The sequence below is a fragment of the Antedon bifida genome, chromosome 2 (genome assembly GCF_963402885.1).
Source record: "Antedon bifida chromosome 2, ecAntBifi1.1, whole genome shotgun sequence".
Classification (NCBI taxonomy): Eukaryota; Metazoa; Echinodermata; class Crinoidea; order Comatulida; family Antedonidae; genus Antedon; species Antedon bifida.
This window is the reverse complement of record NC_136227.1, coordinates 27462432-27482702: the sequence shown is the minus strand read 5'-3', so window position 1 is coordinate 27482702 and position 20271 is coordinate 27462432. Positions and strand designations below refer to the sequence as shown.

The following is a 20271-nucleotide window of genomic DNA, read 5'->3' as shown; positions in this document are numbered from 1 at the left end:
ACCACCAAGCTACAGCTCCACTGCAATCTCTAATTTTAGTCACTCCCATCAAACATCAAGAACATGGTAAACGCGTACCGTAGGCCTTTAACAATGCAGTACCAATTCATAGGCTAAACGTTATGAAAATTGGATAAAATTAACCAATTAATTTGTTTTTAATGCAACAATGACAGATCGTGATTACGAAGTGTGACTTGATTATTAGTGCGACAAGTTACAATCTGTGATTACAGTCATTATCAGACGACACAAGCGGCCCTCTATCATAAAATTACAACTGATATAGCGCTATGCCAACTGAAAATGTTCATTGTCGAAAGATTTTGTTTGCTGGTAGTAGGACGTCAGTGAGAGTTGATATAAAAATGTTTAGGTCCCTTCATCCAGTTGTGTTATTGTCTGTCTGTTTCGTGTACGTTCAAAGTGAGTATAAAATTGATCTTTTCCTTATTTTAAGATAAACCACGGAGGCTTACTCTAAACTAAAGTACGTCCATGCTATAGTAGTGCAAAAAAACACGTCTATATTTAGATAAAAATTAAATTAATAGTACATGTTGTAAATATCTACAATGAATACCCACAGTAACAACTCAGTTTGGAAATAACAATTATTTATACGGGCATCAATAATAAGTGCATTGTACAGGCAATCATCAGGGCAGATGGCATAACCATTGGCCCAGCTTGAGTCTAATGTGGTTCAGGCCCTTGAATCTATTCAAACAGGGTAGTAGTGTTAAATTAAAGTCTACCATGTTGACCCCTACAGTTTACTTGCTGAAAATCCAACATGAGTAGTGTTTGTACCATGGAGTAAAGAATACTCCATGGTTTGTACATAGGACATTAGAATGATAAATCAGTCTGTCTCATAATGCTGAAACACTATCTTTAAATTGGTCTTTGAGCGGCAAAAGTTGAAATAAAAGATATCATCAAGCGGAAATTAATTGTTAAGATATAGGCTATTAACTTTTTTTAAAGTTTGTGTTATAAAAAGAATTAATCTAATCATGATTATAGTTTTATGCTATATCTATTATTCTTTCATCAGGGATACCTTTGTAATGAATACGGTTTAGCTTTAGTGATTAAACCATGGAGTAAAGAATTACTCCATGGATTAAACTATATTTGAGACTTATCAATTTGAGACTTATAATCAGTTAGGCCTATTGACACAAGTGATTACTACGTGGTGTTTTACCCTCATAATTATAGCTAACATTAAACTGTTTGTTCGGAAAAGTTGTTTCTTTATGTGATTATCAAGTGGGGTTAGGATAGGATATACGACCATCCGATCCATCCGTCGTCATTGCAAAATCTCCCATTTCACAACATTGCACCGGCGGCGGTGTTGCTGCCATTACATCATGTTGGGTTTTTGTTCACATTCACAGCTAATGATTAAAATCACCCCCAAAGTCACCACCTGCAGTTTCGTAAAATTTTATTTTCTTTACTATTACTATTTTCGCCGTACTATTTTATGCTCGTTTATAATCGGTATTCATTCCATTTTCCATCGAAAGTACATCCGTCATTCCGGATCCGATCGTCGTTTTGGGTGTAGGCCTATAACATATATACATTCTTCTTTATTTGAGTATTAGGCTCTGTTTCGATTTTTGCTATACAACGTGTATCTTCATTCTACCATCAACTTAATTAATTAATTTATTATAATTTGTTAACAGAATTTAAATGAATTGTGATATCAAAACATTTGAATTATGATCGAATTTGTCACGTTGACATTCTGTCTTACTGAAGTGAAAAGCTGCCATTCGACAACCAACCTTTATTATCAACATTGTAAACAGCTGCTTCGTTTTAAAATAACAATATAATTTCTTCTAAAAAATAGTCATAATAGTTTGAATCGTAAACGAGAACGCATGTAGTTAAATTAATTTCCTGATAATCTATTTATTTCCAAAAATATATAAAAATACAAACCGGGTTTACAACTCGTGGTCAAATGGCCATTGTATGTGAATAACAAGTCAAAAAAGAAAGAACAATATCGCTTAAAATATGTATAAAGGACAATTTACACAGACGAGCGCCGGGTAGCAGTAAGCGGAAAACCGCGTAGCTTTTCCCACGTAGAATCTGTATCTATCCAGTAGTCCATGGGCCAGACATTTTTTCGGTATCAAATTGGTGGCAAATGCTACCATACATTTTTGGAAAGCTTAATATGTCTACTTTTCAGAAATCCATGATAGCAATGCCAATTGTACAGCTTAATAGTCATTTTTGAGGATTATATAACACCGCCTACGGAAAATATACAACACAACATTTTGGGGTAGGGGGTAACACTTTTGCTAATAACTCGGGATTTAATGAACAGATTTGCATTTTCTTGGTATCAATATGTAGTGTATAGACTGCTTAAGTGTAATATATTTTTCTAAGTAAATCCAACAATTATTGACGCCATTAGAGGTCAGAAGGTCATTGAACTTTAATAAAAAATGATTTTTTGTCTAATATTAACTTATAACTTTCAGTTTTTAACAAAAAAAATACAATAGATGTTATGCAAACTGATGTTTTCATGAACATATAGACCCAATAAACAAGAAAATTGAAGTTAAAGATTAACAAAATATGAATATGCTGTGTATTATGAAGAAATTTGTTGTTTTTAGTAATTTGTAATCAGTTACAATTATGGGGTAGGGGGTAACATTTTTGCGAATAACTTACAATTTAGTTAACAGATTTGCATTTTATTGCTATCAGTATGTAGTGTATAGATTGTCTAATTGCAATATACTTTTTAAAAATGAATCCCGCATTTGTTGACATCTTTAGAGGTCAAAAGGTCACTGACCTTTAATAAAAAATGCAATTTCTTCTAAATTAGCTTATAAATTTCAATTTTAAACACAAAAATACAGGAAATCTTATGCAAACTAATGTTTTCTTAAACCTATAGACACAATAAATAAGAAAATTGAATTTAACATTTTTTCAAAATTGAATATGCTGTGCATTATAAAGAAACTTGTTCGTCATTAGTAATTTGTGACAATTATGGGGTAGGGGGTAACGTTTTTGCAAATAACTTAAGATTTAGTGAACAGATTTACATTTTCATGTTATCATTATGTAGTGTATGGATTTCATTATTGTAATATACTTTTTAAAAATGAATCCAGCATCTATTGACGTCTTTAGAGGTCAAAAGGTCAATGACATTCAATCAAAAATGCAATTTCTTCTAAATTAACTTATACATTTCAATTTTAAACACAAACTTACAAGAGATCTTATGTTGATGTTTTCCTAAACATATAGACACAATGAATAAGAACATTGAAATTAAACAAACAAATATTCTATGAATTTATGAAGACATTTTGTCCGTTAATAATAATTTGTTATTAACAATTATAGGGTAAGGGGTAACATTTTTTCTATAACTTTGTATTTAGTGATCAAATTTGCATTTTTTTGTATTAATATGTACTGTGTAGGTTGCCTAATTGTTATATTCATGTTGAAAAAATAAAACGTAACATATTGACATCATTGTAGGTCAAAGGATCATTGAATATTAACAAAAAATATAATTTGGTCCAAATTTAACATTAATAAAGTTTCAATTTTAAACACAAAAATACAACAAATCTATTACAAACTGGGTTTTTTTTCAAACCTATAAAGACAATGTACAAATACAAATTAAAGTTAAAGATTACACAAATAAACATGTATAGGCCCTAACAATATGAAGAATTTTGATCGTATTAGTAATTTGTAATCCTTAAAAATTATGGGGTAAGCGGTAACATTTTTGCTAATAACTTTGGAATTCATTGTTGAACATATTTTGCATTTCTTGGTAACAATAAGTAGGGTACTGTATAAACTGTATAAATTAAAAATTGTTATATCAAAAAATTATGCAACATTTTAATCTCAAATAATATTACCAATAGTGGTTGTGTAGTTTTATTTAAAGCCTGTAGACAAAATTGTAGTATTTAGTGTTGTTGTGGGGTACAAAATAATATTATGCATGACTTGTTGGAGGGTATACATTATTGAAAAAAAAATTAATGATTTTGTTTTAATATGAGGATAGGAGCTTTATAAAAACATTTATTTCATCATGAAATTACAGGGTGGATAAACTATTTTATAATAGTCTCACTTAAGGCTTAAGGAGTGGAGTTGAAAGAGTCGTGAGTTACAAGCCTGGCACTAGGTCAGGATTGAACCCCGGGCCTTGGGATTGGAAGGCAAGCACGTTAACCACCAAGCTACAGCTCCACTACTTTAGATAGGGTATTTGGTTATTTTTTAAATACATATCCTCCAGCTACTGTTTTTAGACTATACTGTATAAATTGTTATTATTTTACAGATTGTACTTTAAATCAATTAATCGACTTATATAATTAATAATTTTAAAAATGACACTAGGGCCTACCAATTAAATTTGTATTTAAAAGATATTCTTTTTCTATAAATGTTCATCTGACATTTTCCTGTATCTTGGTTTACAAAAATGAACTCAGTAACAATATGTAAATGTTTCAGATCTGCATATCAGCTGCAGTTTAGCAATTCACACTTTCTAGAAAAATTAATTCTATTATATTACATCGTCAAATTCCAGTAAAGCCTACAACATTTAAAACAACTGGGTATATATAGAAATCTTAAAAAGACATGATTTTGTTATCGCAAACTGAAGTATGATCTTGTGCAATGTTCCTTGACATTTTGGAATGTGATACTTTGCAAGTTTCCCGATTTTGATCAACGTTACCGTTAATATCTTTTAAAATGTTATGAAAAAGCTGACGAAAATACTAGAACCAAGTACACTGGTACAGCACGTTATAGTCTTCAGTCTGTATTCTCTAGAGATGTGAAGGGCATCCAACAATGGATAGAAACACTATTTGGCTCAGTGGCGTCTGTGAGCAAAGAGGAAAATGTAAAGTATGCATGACAGTCTCTTCTGAAGATGTACCAGATATGATTTTTCCTTCCTGTGTAAATTGTATTGACTGGACCTTCTCACCTAACTTTAGGTGGTTGTGTCAGAGTTATCCTCCAATATAATTGTTAATTTCCATGTCAATGTCTCTCTCGACACAATATTTTGGGTCCTTTCCAGAAGTCCAGAAAATACAAAGAGACTGAAGACCGTAACATGTTGCACCAGTGTTCTTGGTTAAAACATTGGTTAATAGATATTAATGGTAACCTTGATCAAAATGGGGAAAACTTACAACCACCTTCGACCATGCCAAGATACATGGCACATACTTCAAACTGCGATATGAAAACATAGAGATACCCAGTTCTTTCAAACGTATGTGGAAGATGTGGAACTGCAGCTAATATGAAAATCTAAAAAATTGACATAATAATGAGTTTGAATGAACTAACTGTTTTCTTTGAATCAAGATGAAGTAAAATGTAATTGTCCTGTAATATTACAATACCATAACAGTTTTGTTTAGAAAACTATCTCATTTGCATTTGCAAACCAGATGAACACTTATAACCTTAGAATATCTTATCAGTTACAAATAAAAGATATAATTGGTAATCTAAACAATTTCTATGATTACTATAGACAATTGAATGTTTAGAATATGTAAATTATAAAAAACAATTTACAACACAGAAGCTGGATATGTTTATTATTATCAATATGTAATAATAAAACATCAAAGATATATTTATTATCCTAATACGGTATTTAAAATTCATTTATTTTAATTAATAATAAATCAAATAATGTATACCTTCCAAAAAGTCATGCATTTTGTTATTTCGTACCCCATAACAATACTAAACGGTGAATTTTTTTCTATAGGTTTAATAAGTTAAAAACCACATAAATCTATTGGTAATAGGCCTAACATTTTGATAATTTTTTAATATATAGCAATTAAACAGTTTATATACTACTTATTGGTTCCTAGAAATGCAAAATATGTTGACTAAATTCAAAATTATTAGCAAAAAAGTTACCCCTTACCCCATAATGTTTAATAATTACAAATTACTATTACGGTCACAATTCCTAATATTATTACACATGTTTATTTGTTTTTAATCTTTAACTTCAATTTCTTGTCCATTGTCTTTATAGGTTTAAAAAAAAGTTAGATTTGGTGTATTTTTGCGTTAAATATTGAAACTTTATTAATGTTACATTTGGACGAAATTGCATTTCTTTAAATGTTCAATGACCATTTGACCTACAAAGATGTCAATATATGTTACGTTTTATTTTTTCACAATGAATATAACAATTAGGCAACCTACGCAGTACATATTAATATCAAAAATATGCAAATGTGATCACTAAATACAAAGTTATTAGGAAAAATGTAACCCCTTACCCTATAATTGTTAATAATACATTACTATTAACAGACAGAATGTCCTCATAAATTCACAGAATATTTGTTTGTTAAATTCAATTTTCTTATTTATTGTGTCTATAGGTTTAAGAAAACATTAGTTTGCTTAAGATATCTTGTATTTTTGTGTTTAAAATTGAAATTTATAAGCTAATTTAGAAGAAATTGCATTTTTGATTAAAGGTCATTGACCTTTGACCTCTAAAAGACATCAATAGATGTTCGATTCATTTTTTAAAAGCATATTACAATAAAGAAATCCATACACTACATACTGATAACAAGAAAATGTAAATCTCTTCACTAAATCTTAAGTTATTTGCAAAAACGTTACACCCTACCCCATTATTGTCAAAGATTACTAATGACGAAAAAATTTCTTTATAATGCACAGCATATTCAATTTTGAAAAAAAGTTAACTTCAATTTATTGTGTCTATAGGCTTAAGAAAACATTAGTTTGCATAAGATATCTTGTATTTTTGTGTTTAAAATTGAAATTTATAAGCTAATTTAGAAGAAATTGCATTTTTTATTAAAGGTCAGTGACCTTTTGACCTCTAAAGATGTCAACAAATGCGGGATTCATTTTTAAAAAGTATATTACAATTAGGCAATCTATACACTACATACTGATAGCAAGAAAATGCAAATCTGTTAACTAAATTGTAAGTTATTCGCAAAAATGTTACCCCCTACCCCATAATTGTAACTGATTACAAATTACTAAAAACAACAAATTTCTTCATAATACACAGCATATTCATATTTTGTTAATCTTTAACTTCAATTTTCTTGTTTATTGGGTCTATATGTTCATGAAAACATCAGTTTGCATAACATCTATTGTATTTTTTTTGTTAAAAACTGAAAGTTATAAGTTAATATTAGACAAAAAATCATTTTTTATTAAAGTTCAATGACCTTCTGACCTCTAATGGCGTCAATAATTGTTGGATTTACTTAGAAAAATATATTACACTTAAGCAGTCTATACACTACATATTGATACCAAGAAAATGCAAATCTGTTCATTAAATCCCGAGTTATTAGCAAAAGTGTTACCCCCTACCCCAAAATTTTGTGTTGCATATTTTCCGTAGGCGGTGTTATATAATCCTAAAAAATGACTATTAAGCTGTACAATTGGCATTGCTATCATGGATTTCTAAAAAGTAGACATATTAAGCTTTCCAAAAATGTATGGTAGCATTTGCCACCAATTTGATACTGCTTTCACAAAAAACTGGACCTGGCCCATGGACTACAGGGCGGAACATAGATTCTATATAAATTATTACCGTTACCGTTGTTGTCAGAAGACGCGATACGGCACACTGTTTATTGACTTTAGACTGGTCTTTTTTTTCGGCCACAATTCTGTATTTAGTAGGAATTGCTTTACATGTATCAGTCATTCGAGAAGGAATTATTCCTTCGTGATCTAATTAAGACGACAATCAACGAATTCATTGACAATTATAGTCAAACATCGTATTCTATTTTGACAATTTATCTGGATTATATTATTTTCGATTAACTTGGAAAGATTCAATTTTTATATTGATACAATGTTATTTTATAATTATTACATGTCTATTTAAATTAGTATAATTTACATAATTGCTAAAAATAGTTCATGGTTTAAAATTATTATATTCACACATTAATGTGATAATCGTAATGTCTACCTGTGAACTATTGACAAAACACAAATTAACACTATCTTGGTCTGTTCATCCTTTTACTGTCAAATTCTGTCTATGATTATACTCATATGGACACAAACAGTAATACAAACACATTTATATAGCGAAATGGACTTGCGTCATATATGCGCTTTTACTATAAGAATTCATTAAAATATTGTTTTTTGTAGTACAGTATTTACCTACCAGTAATATTTCTGAGAATCTGTTAACCATCGTTATGCAATTGCAATGAACTGATGATTCGTTAACTTTCACTTTCATAGTTATCACTATCATATTTATTTTTTACCAAACTAGTTTGATTAGTGTAGACAGAGATTATAAGCAAAATGCGTATAATCTTAACCACATTGCAAGTTGTTTTGTCTTACTTCAACACTACATTGTAACAAATGACCCTGAATAAATTCTAATTAATGGTTGCTATATTTTCTGACATTTTGTCAAACCAGTTTGATAGTGTAGACAGAGCTTAAGCAAAAGGCGTGTAATCTTAACCCCATTGCAAGTTTTTCTTCTTGTGTAGTTTAACAAAGTGTCAACCTTACTTCAACATAATTATTTGTTTGTTTGTAACAAATGACCCTCTGAATAAATTCTAATTAATGGTTGCTATATTTTGCTGACATTTTAGCTAAATACTACACCGTTATGCATGTTCAATTCACACAGGACCCCGATGTCTTTTTATTCGGAATTCCGTAGGGTATCCCCGTTCTAAGCCAATGCATGAATCTTCTCACTGGTGCATCTTTCAATGCGGAATTCCGTAGGGTATCCCCGTTCTAAGCCAATGCATGAATCTTCTCACTGGTGCATCTTTCAATGCATCAGTGATAGTCAACAGTGCATTGAAAAATGAATGTTTTATCTGATTCGTAATTGAAGCTTAGACGCTGATGTTAATAGTCGATATCGGATATTTCTGCTTGTGTAAGTAACACAAGCGTGATAAAACCTTTCTCTGTTTCAATGTGACATTTGGGACTCATCGGTATTCTTAGATAACGCATGCTTGATAGTGTTGCATTTAAAATATAATTATATAATCTCACAATTTACAATTGGTTCATGTTCGCAATCTATAGTAGTTTTCCATGTCTAATGATGTTGCCTATTAAACACTTGACACAGAAATACATACATTCCTGTGTGCTCGATTGTGTGTGTGTGCTTGATTTAATTGCTTGGTTGAAATTGTACGTCAAACTATTTCGAATTCAATTTAAAACATGTCCATGTATGAATATAGGAATCTGAACCATTCATGTTTAAACCCAAGATATCTTCTTAATAGGAGTGTCCTTTGAATAGGAGTTTGTCATCGTGTTACAACATACTAAGGCCTATTGCCAATTAAATTGTTTTAATTGATTTCATATGACAGTGTTCGCGAGAGGTGTCCCAAAGGAAGGATTATTTTATTGCCTAATTGGAAAGACCGATATTTTGAGGTATTTAGTAATAATGTTTGTAAACGAAATTTATCATTTGATTAATGAATGGATTATTCTATTATAATTTCTGAGGTTTAATAATTTGTATTCTATACCTCTCATCGTTACGTTGATGAAATGAAAAGAAACCTATATTATTGATAAACAATTCAGGTGTATATAGAAAGTACAAATGTCTAAAACCACTTGTGTTAACATTATACTTTCTATAGCAACATATTCCAGACTTCCAACATTTGACCCTTAATTGAAAGATTGTAATTGGAAAGGGCCTTTAAATTGAAATGAACCTTTGGACAGTAAAGCACGTCTACGCCTTGTCAGTAATTATTGTGATTTCTACCTTCCGCAATATTGGAAGTGGTAATTCTTGGATCTATAAATTAGACGGCAGTGATATGACATCATCATGTCCATATATGGCCACATCACATTTTTTGTCACATCAAGTTTGAAAGTGTAGACAGAGCTTTAGACTACCACACCCAGAAAGAAGTCACAATAAAAAGTAATACTTGTATAAAAATTAATACTTGTATAAAAAGTATAAAAAGTAATACTTGTAAAAAAAGACGTAGAAAACAGCAAATTAAACGGAAATCTTTAATTTTAATCTCATTGGTCAATTATGTACCAATTCGTTTGACGGAAATGCATATTAGTTAAGTTAAGCTTTTTAAAACACTTCAAGTTGATGCTGAATTAAATCTTCTAATATACCGAACGATTATAACAAACTTAAACATAAGAAACATATTTTACATCAAAATTTTAATTTTTACACTTGTGCTAAACAGCGCATAGAGTATTTGTATTTTGCGCTATATAAATTTAAAACCATTAAACCATTAAACATATTCATACATTAAACACATTAAACATATCCAAAATTTGATTAATGTAGTCAGATTATTTAGTACTTCCTGTTTAGTTATTTGTTTTTGTTTGATATTTACATTATTTCATATAAAGATAATAATAAAGATTTATTGTGTTGAGTAAAAACATTTCACATAATTTAAACATAGGCCTATATATCAATTAAAAAAAAAGTTAAATGCATTATGTTATAGGCCTAGACCAAGTAAAACAGTATAAACGCATATTTAGCTAGCCACTCAGTTGCAATCGGGGAAAGAATGAAACAAAAAATGAATCGTTAGGTCAGGGAATAGAGGTAGTAATTTCACTCTTCCCTTAGGTTTAGAACAAAGACGAATCATGAATGCGAAATTACAGTAGATCGAAATTAATAAGGTAGGGCGAAATTCAACCAAAAATAATTTAACCTCAATTAAGTACCTTTATGGTAATAACTTGTTATACTCTATATGTACCTGTTTTTGCCCAATCCGTAACACAAGCATATATTCACCTAAATCAGACTAAGGTTAAATATAGTGGATATTATATTAGAATTACAGATACATGTAGCTGCCACTCTTTAACATTCTTCATATTTAATAATCATAATGTACCGTATACTTAATAATTAAGTTAAACCGTATCTCTCAATGACTTGCTCGATTACCATAATATCATGGTGTGGAAATCGTTAGAGATCTATATCGAAATGGAATTAAGCTTTCGTAATGTTTATTGTTATAATAATCACGTTTTTAAAGTCACAGGCAGCTAACCTTTCTTATTATGTATGAAGTGAATTGCTAATACTGAACACTAATAGATAGCCTTATTAATAGTAAACTGTATATTGGATAATCAAGTACCGCTGGGTACAGTTAATAGTAATGACATTGTGTAAAGTTATCGGAAATTATCAATATAGCTATAAGGTTAAACATGATAATACCGCTGGGAACGCATGGATGACATAAGTAGATAGCTTATATTGTATTCTAGATATTTCTCATATCCCACGTGTTCGATTCATCGTCATAATCCACTCTTATTATGCTCTTATTTCTTATGTCAAAAATAGATACTTTTATATTGGCTTATAAATATTCTAATCATAAGCCTCGCTTATTCATTTTTACTCTACAGCTCACTATGTCGGTCGGTTGGTCGGTAAACACTAACTTGAGCACGTGACTGCAGCCATGTATATGGCCTTGTTAACCTACATTTCTGAGGGATTCATTCATCATTATTTTTTTTATTTCGGAATACCATGATTAATATATCCATATCAAAAGAAAAAATCTTAATCCAAGAATCATAGTACAGATAACAAAAACAAGGCCATATACACATGGCTGCAGTCGCGTGCTCAAGTTAGTGTTTACCGACCAAACAACCGACATAGCGAGCTATAGAGTTGCGACTAAAAAGGGTTGAGGTTGTACAGGAAAACAGACAAATATATGAAATCAATGCAAGAAGGCATTTCACTGGATTCACGATGTGTAGGACGCTTTATAAACTATTAGAAGTACAGTTAATAGACCCACGGCCGCCGTAAAAATAATAATCGTCATTCTTAATTACCTCTTTTCATCTGTTTTTTTTCTTTTTGTATATTTATGTATTTTATGAATGAGTGGGACGGGATATCAGTATAGGTGGTTGTTAAACAAACGTGTTTTTAATTATAATTAATTAATGCATAATACAATACAGCAAATAGGCCTAGTGGTTCCCGTAATTATACTTAATTAAGTCGAGGATTTCCGTAATCAGACCTTGAAAATAAATGAATTACGGGTTTCGTTTTGAAACAGTAACAACTCAACACTTTTCATGTGATTAATGTTGGCTGAAGAGTAAAACAATGGTAAAAATCAGGGAAGAGTGAAAATCAAACAACTTAAAATAGTATCCGCAATTACCTGAAGGAGATCAACAGTGATAAAAAGCAAAACGGATTATTAATAATTATTTGTGACAAAATTATTTTCCGAACAATAGTTTTTTACATAATTATTTCGGTCATGGTCATAAAAGAGAAATACTTTGTTGCACATGAGAACGTTATACACAACAGGTTCACATAATTATTATATTTATATGTCATATGTATTCTGTTTCATTTATCACACACCAGACCTATAAACGAAACCCCTACTTGACCCACATAGAACCAGAGGTTAAGTTCTAGCTCGATTGAATAAAGTGGAAGAGACTTTTAATTCATGAAAGTGTTGTTTTTGTATTGTACCTTATAAAACACCTAAGTATATTCTTGCACTTGATTGAATGATATCAGTCACATGTTATTAAATAACTACTCCATTGAACTCTTACGTCATCAAAAGTGCAATTTTGTTATATGCACGTTCATTCTTGACTGATCATCATTATAATCGTCATAATATGACTTTTAAATCCTGTGTATGATTTTTTTTTTTAGGACTTAGGCAAAATATGGTAGCAAACTTTAAAAATACAATTCATTTAGCCTAAATTGCACCTCGAAATTTACGTGTTTACCTGGTAGGTCACAATCATCATATCAAATTATCATCATATTATTTACTTAATTTTCAATAATTCTGTAAATTATAAATATATTTTCACAACAGGATACCTCTTTAATATGAATTTTCAATTATATACAGCAATTAAGTGATTTGTATTGGCATTTTTACTGATATTAATCATGATTGTATTGTAAAACACGTGTTTTTCGTACTGAATTTAAAGTCAAGCTACGGATAACACTTAAGTTTGTTCGATCTACTTTAGGTTTATATACCCAGTCAAACATTAATGGTAATTCCACTTAAGTGAGTACTTCTGATCCAATACTATTTTAATGTAGCCGACTTTGCGTACTTATGTGCTGATCACAATCCCTTATATCCACACTTGTATCACTGCCTACAGGGTTAAGTGTCAGATACATTCTAACATACGTATTATAAGCTATAAGTTTCTCATAACAACTTCGGCACATAAAAAGTACAAGAGATACTACATCTGACCTGAATTTATGGGTGTATGATGATTATATTTTGGACATTGAAAATCCACTTTAGTAGGAAATTGATTCGTTGAGATTCGTCTTGGACAGAGACAAAGAATTCTCATGTGAATATTTTGAGAGTGAGCGCATAGACAGAAAATCTCAGTTTAGTTGCTTTAGCTCAATTGAGATTTTAAATTTTACTATTTCGATTGCTGATCACTTTACTGTTAGTGAATTGTATATGGAATCTTTAAAAGACTGAGTTTCAGATCCGTTGTTCCAATTACCAATATAGTATACTGTTTCCACAAGATCCATATTCTATATTGAATAACCTAGCGCATCATTGTCAATGATATTGCATTGTGGGAAGCTAATTTGATTGCCTTTGAAATATCATCATGTAAATAATGTTTGAGATTTGTACATAATAGATTAATACAGTATTAAGTTGACATAACTTAGGCCTATATGAAACAAAATGTAATTCGACTAATGGTGAAATCGGGCACTTGAACATTAGACTTGCAGGTTGTTAGTTACCATTGTCTCTTTTAACCTCTCAAATATTTTAGGGCCTAGTTATATTTACTCTAAAAGTGGACAAGTAAACAAAAATGCCTTTAAAAAGCGTTTAGAATTCAAGGGTTAAATTTAATGGTTAGATTTTCTACTATCATCCCTACTTAACAGCCGACAAAGTAACCATACAAACATTTGTTGTAAATTTGCACAGGGGTCTCAATAGGTGCCGGTACCCACAAATAGTTATTCCTCCACCACGCGACTACTTCATAGCGAGAAACAACATTGCGCAAATATACATGCCTAGGCTGCGAAGAAATGTTATTCCACTCTATACTAATACAAACATTGCTAGGACAAAATTAATATTGTAATAAACAGGAACGCTAACCTTATTGCGTTTTATATTTTATGTATACACACATCCAATACAAGCACTTGTCAATTATCATCTCTAAATTAATTAAAACTTTACTTGCACGAGACTGATTAATAATCACTACAGTAATGATGGCAATTTGCAAGGTACGCGTTGACACCGTAATTAATGCATGACATACATAAGAGCATAGTGGTTGAGTAAATATTGTTATTTAACTTGTTCAGATAGCAATTGCATTTTTATAACACTTTTGTTAACATTTTATTATACCATATTTTTCTATGTATTTTTCTAAATTTGTTAAATGTCGGTTTTATTGTATCGTTCAAGTTGACAGGGGCTGGTCAAGCACATCACAAGATGACAAGTTTTATACTTTTGCTTTTCCGCTACTCCCCTGTTATACTTACATGTTTGTTTTTTTGCTATGTAGAAAGATTGAAAATAAAAAATAAATAAATAAACTTATATTCTGTACTGTTAGAACCTTTATACGCCTAATATTTCAAAGTTTGGAGTAATCTAGTTAATAAAAATGCGCTATCATATCAGAAATGCCATGTATGTTTGCGACAAGTCTGTGAAGTAAACATTCTAAAAACTCTAAATCTATTAATTTCGACCGAATGCTTTATAAAATACCTTTATTTACCTTCACTTATTAATTCATTTACACACATAATAATAATTCGATCTTTAAACTAATGTTTATGTTTGATTTTTTTGAACAGCAAAATGTCATAACAAGGATCATACATTTAAGATTACTGGTGGAGGTTGTAAGTATATTTTCTTTGAGCTGAAATTTCATTCTGACATTGATTTAATTTCATGAGTTAGCTCTGATGATGTCATCACTACCATATTTGGGCATATCACTACCATATTTGGCCATATCACTACCATATTTAGGCACATCACACTTTTTTTGTCAAACTAGTTTAGACAGAGCTTTAAATCATCTAATGCATGTGAAGGGTCCTCAGACCATTTAGATTTTGATCTTGTTCAAGATAAAAATAATTTTAATAACAACTAACATAACAGTGTCATGTGTGCAGGCATGAGAATACCGTAATTTAATATCGATTGATGGAGTTAAGATTAAAGCTGCAAACAAACCGTAGTTGCTTAGTCTTAAGTTTGTTTAATGTATCAATTTCATGAATGTTATTAAATTTGCCACTGTGCTTTGTCCGAAAAGATTGTTCATTTAAAATAGATTGTATCATCTTTTTTGTTAAGCATTTATCTGGGCGGTTATCAATTCTCAGTGCCGTATCTCCATATAGGACAATATTTGCCCAGTAACCATAAGCAAATTCCGTATACAGCATATCATGTGTAGGCTATCACATGCCTGCTTCATGAAAGGTTAAATCCTCTTCCCTGGTTAGAATAAGGGTAATACAATGGCCTTGATAGGCCTACAGGTGTCACATGTGAAATACATGATATGCTGTCCGGAATTTGCTACTGGATATGATAATGGACACATGTGGATGATGCAGTACCGAAACATCTTTTAAATATCTTTTTAACATTTCAGCTGAGGAATACGCACAGTATTGGAATGATTTGGCGGAAGATGAGCTGGAAAAGGCGTTACGTGCGCAAAACCTTAATCAAAATATAGCAAAAAATGTTATATTATTCCTTGGAGATGGAATGGGCGTAGCGACAGTATCAGCAGGAAGAGTTTTTGTAGGGCAACTTGCAGGCAAAACGGGTGAAGAATTCCAACTATCATGGGAGAAGTTTCCTCATGTCGCATTAAGTAAGGTAAGTTAGATACGATTTGTTGCTTTAATCATACAGTGCATTTGCCTGCTTTTATAATACTGCCAGATTTGAAAGAATTATTTGTATACACAATCTACACACGTGGACAAGGTAAGACAATATAGCGAAATCTGATTCGGTCGATATACCTTAAGAGTGTTCTATTGTAAAAGTACATGCTACCTCATATGCATTGTTTGAATGTTCTTGCTGTGATATCAGTTTAATATACTGTCGTATAGTAATCTAATGTTTAAGGTGGTAGATCTTTAAATATCCTTACGTAGTTTTATAAACCCAATAAATGTAAATATACCTCCATAATTTAACTCAGTTTTTATTTTACAGACTTACAACACGGATGCGCAAGTTTCGGACTCAGCAGGAACCGCGTGTGCATTTTTGAGCGGGGTAAAAACGAAGTCAGGTGTGGTCGGCCTGGATGATCACGTGGAACGTGGAAGTTGTGCATCAACCGAATCAGCAGCAGTGGATTCAATTTTGCATCTAAGCCAAAGAGCAGGTTTGTTTAATTTTGCATATTATTGAGTGCAGGTCGAAGGTGGAGTACAATAGAGAGAGGTTTTGTGTTCGATAGAATCAACCTTTCGGACTTGCAAAAGTAGCGTACACATTAAGCTCTGGTTTTAAGGAAATATTCAACTAATATTTTCATTTTCTCATTTAGGAAAGTCGACTGGGATTGTTACAACTGCGCGGGTGACTCATGCCACGCCGTCTGCTGCATACGCAAGATGTCCAGATCGTGACTGGGAAAATAACAGTGACATACCAGAAGAAGAAGCTGCCTTAGGCTGCAAAGATATTGCTCTGCAACTGATTGAAAATGCTACAGAGGTTCAGGTAAATTGTTAACCAATAGAATCACCAACATCTCAAATATTGTTGATCTCGCAATGATCAACTTGATTACTGAATGAAAATCCACACGGCGACTGTACTTTGTTCAAAGCTGGGTTTTAACTTAACTTGGGACGACGCGATAGATCATCCGCACTGTAACCTGTGATCAACTCACTTGGATTTTGCCTCCACGTTGTTGCGCTGCGTCCAAGTGGAAAACAATATTTAAATGTGTATACTATTTATAAAGTACTTGAATCTTAACAGCAACAACCGCAAGGCGATCACATCGATCAGTTACAATCAACACCGTTTCTTCTTCTTGAGTGTGTATCATTTTCTTTCGAATGACTAATGATTAAGGCTCCACTAGACGTTTGGACTTCAAAGCTTAATCTAATCTTAAAAAATAAAAAGATAATACTTATTTATCTTTTAGGTTGTGTTGGGAGGTGGCCGACGTGAATTTACGCCAAACACCACAGCTGATCCTCAAAGTAAGGGATATTTTGGACAAAGGACAGACAAACGGAATCTCATTGAAGAATGGTTAGCACTACGGCCAGAAGAAACTACACAATATGTTTATAATAAAGGCCAATTTGACGATATCGATGCTGAAAAGATAGATTATTTACTTGGTAGGTGTCTAAAACTTGAACATTATCTTGATGATTTAGGCTAACTAGTTGATGTGATGACACAAACAAGAGTTACGAACGGACAGTTAAAACAAACAACATGATAAATTAAGCTTATTTTGAAACTATATTTCTGAAATAATGTATTATTTAAAATATCAAGAACACCGTTTAGGATGGAATCGGCAAAACAAAAAACATTTAGGATTTTTTTTAAAGAATTGTAATGGTATGGTATACAACGAGCAAAACTCACTTGTCTTCAATTTGGGAAAAGAAACAGCGTTACATTTATTTGTCTTTCTTTTCCTTTTTATAGGACTATTCGACCGTACACATATGGATTACGAATCAGATAGAGATACTTCAGACGACGGTGATCCATCGTTAGAAGAGATGACAGAAAAAGCGATTAAGATATTAAAAAAGAATGAAAAGGGATATTTCCTCTTGGTTGAAAGTAAATAATTTTTTTCAGGTTAAATGCATTTGATATTTGATTCGAAGTACTATAGTGAGCATGTATTGCAACATGGAGGATACACAAAATGTGAATTATTCCAAAATGGTCTACACAGCGAAATTCAAACATAATAAGTATTATGGTTAATCTAAAATTCATGATGATAGGCCGTCTTAATGATTATATACATAATGCCTACAAATGACAAATGTTTTATGAGTGAACATTTTTTATTTTTTGAAAAGATACGATTGACTAATGGCGGTTTGTTTTATTCACAACCGTGTAATAGTAACTTCAATATTAAAATGGAAGAAAATAATGAACAGCTCGTGTTACGATAATTAACTATGCAATGGCAAGAATAGGTTTGTTATACAAATTTAAAAGTTCTATAATATTCTATTTAATTACATATTATTTGAATATTCAAGGTGGTCGAATTGACCATGCTCATCATGGAGGAAGGGCATACGACGCATTGAATGAACTGAATCAATTCCATTTGGCTGTTGCTAAGGCGAAAGAGATGACAAGTGAAGACGACACATTACTTATTGTGACGGCAGATCACAGCCACACGTTATCATTTGGTGGTTACCCCGACAGAGGAAATCCAATTCTAGGTAATAATATGAAACAATCATTTATTTTCTAACCCGCATATGTTTTTTTGCCAACGTTTACCTGTTTGTCATGGATATCCAAATGGATTTTAAAGATGTCTAAACTGTTTTTTCCCCTTCCTTCAGGTCTTGTAAATAATGACACCGGATCAGATGGATTACCATACACCACACTGGCTTATGCAAATGGCCCAGGTGGCAAGCAAGTATTTGAATCGTACAATAAAACTGGTCACCGACCAGATAACAGAGGAGTCGATACAGGTGAACTCAATAAATTTGTATTATATTTCTATTTTTTGTTAGTTTTTTAATAGAATTGTATTATTATTATATCAATTATTGATTGCTTGTAGGCCCATCCACATTTTCTGTAATATGGTGTTTTTTTTTACAGAGGACAAAGACTATAAGCAAGACGCATTGGTTCCTAAAAGTTCTGAAACGCATGGCGGTGAAGATGTTGCAATCTACGCCAGCGGACCAATGGCTCACTTATTCCACGGCGTCCACGAACAAAACTACATCATGCACGTAATGAAGTACACCTCATGCGTTGGTTATAATAAAGAACACTGTGAGATCGTTGGCAGTGATGCCTCAGTACATTATCCAACATTCCTTACATTTATCATGTCCATCTCGGTACTATTGTTCAGGGGGTTTCTGGCCGAATAGTAAGAGTACTGTACCTGGAATGCTGCAGAATTTTTGTATTCTCTCAGTTTAGTATGTGTTTTGACATTTCCAATTGATCAGGTTGGTTCATAACTTAACTTAAAAGAGTTACATTCCGACTGTTTTATTCGAATAAGTTAAAACAGAAAACAAGGTAAATGAAGGATTAGTCACCCTGAAGCTTTGAGAGTTTATATTATGTATACTATAAAGCTTGGTTACCATTCGGACGCAACATAACGACGTACGCGCAACATACAAAAGTGAGTTGACCAATCACAAGCGACGGTTCGGACGTTCTATCGTGTCGTGATTGGTCAAATTACTTAGGCGAGCCTACGTCCTTGCGTTGCGTCCAAATAGAGAACCAATCTTTAAAGACAATATATTTTCTGGAAAAACGTACCGTATTTAGTAAAATTATTTGAAATATTCGGACAGAAATTTGACAGAATATTAAAGACAAAGCCCGTTAAGTGCCCGGATTGCCGAGTAAAAAAATTAATACGAGAGACCTACTTTTATACACATGAATCAAAGCATCAATATCGGTGAAGTATTGTCCCAATAAGAAGTAGATTATAGAAATTAGGGAGGTTTTGCAACCTTACGATAACGAAAACGCAAATATACGATATAATGATACTGCGAATAAAAATAATGTGCAGCACAAAAAAAGTATGAATACGATATGAACCAAATAACAGAAACCAAAATAACATTCCTTAACATTTTGTTTTATTATACACAATAATAAATAATGCAGCGAATGCAATATATATTTTTTTTAAATGGCACGATTGATTTTAATATAAATAATATAAGGTTGCGAAAATGTTCTCCTGAGTCTTTAG

At 31.7% G+C, this 20271-nt stretch overlaps 1 protein-coding gene across 1 annotated transcript; it reads left to right on the top strand.

Moving 5' to 3' along the window:
- Window positions 1–325: 325 nt before the first annotated feature.
- LOC144858864 (alkaline phosphatase-like) lies at window positions 326–20208 on the top strand. The gene is made up of 10 exons (XM_078715000.1): window positions 326–426; window positions 15095–15142; window positions 15913–16145; window positions 16494–16668; window positions 16834–17009; window positions 17449–17650; window positions 17970–18110; window positions 18548–18739; window positions 18866–19003; window positions 19137–20208. The coding sequence occupies exons 1-10, from the start codon at window positions 369–371 to the stop codon at window positions 19415–19417; spliced, it is 1644 nt and encodes a 547-aa protein (XP_078571126.1). The 5' UTR covers window positions 326–368; the 3' UTR covers window positions 19418–20208.
- Window positions 20209–20271: the final 63 nt, after the last annotated feature.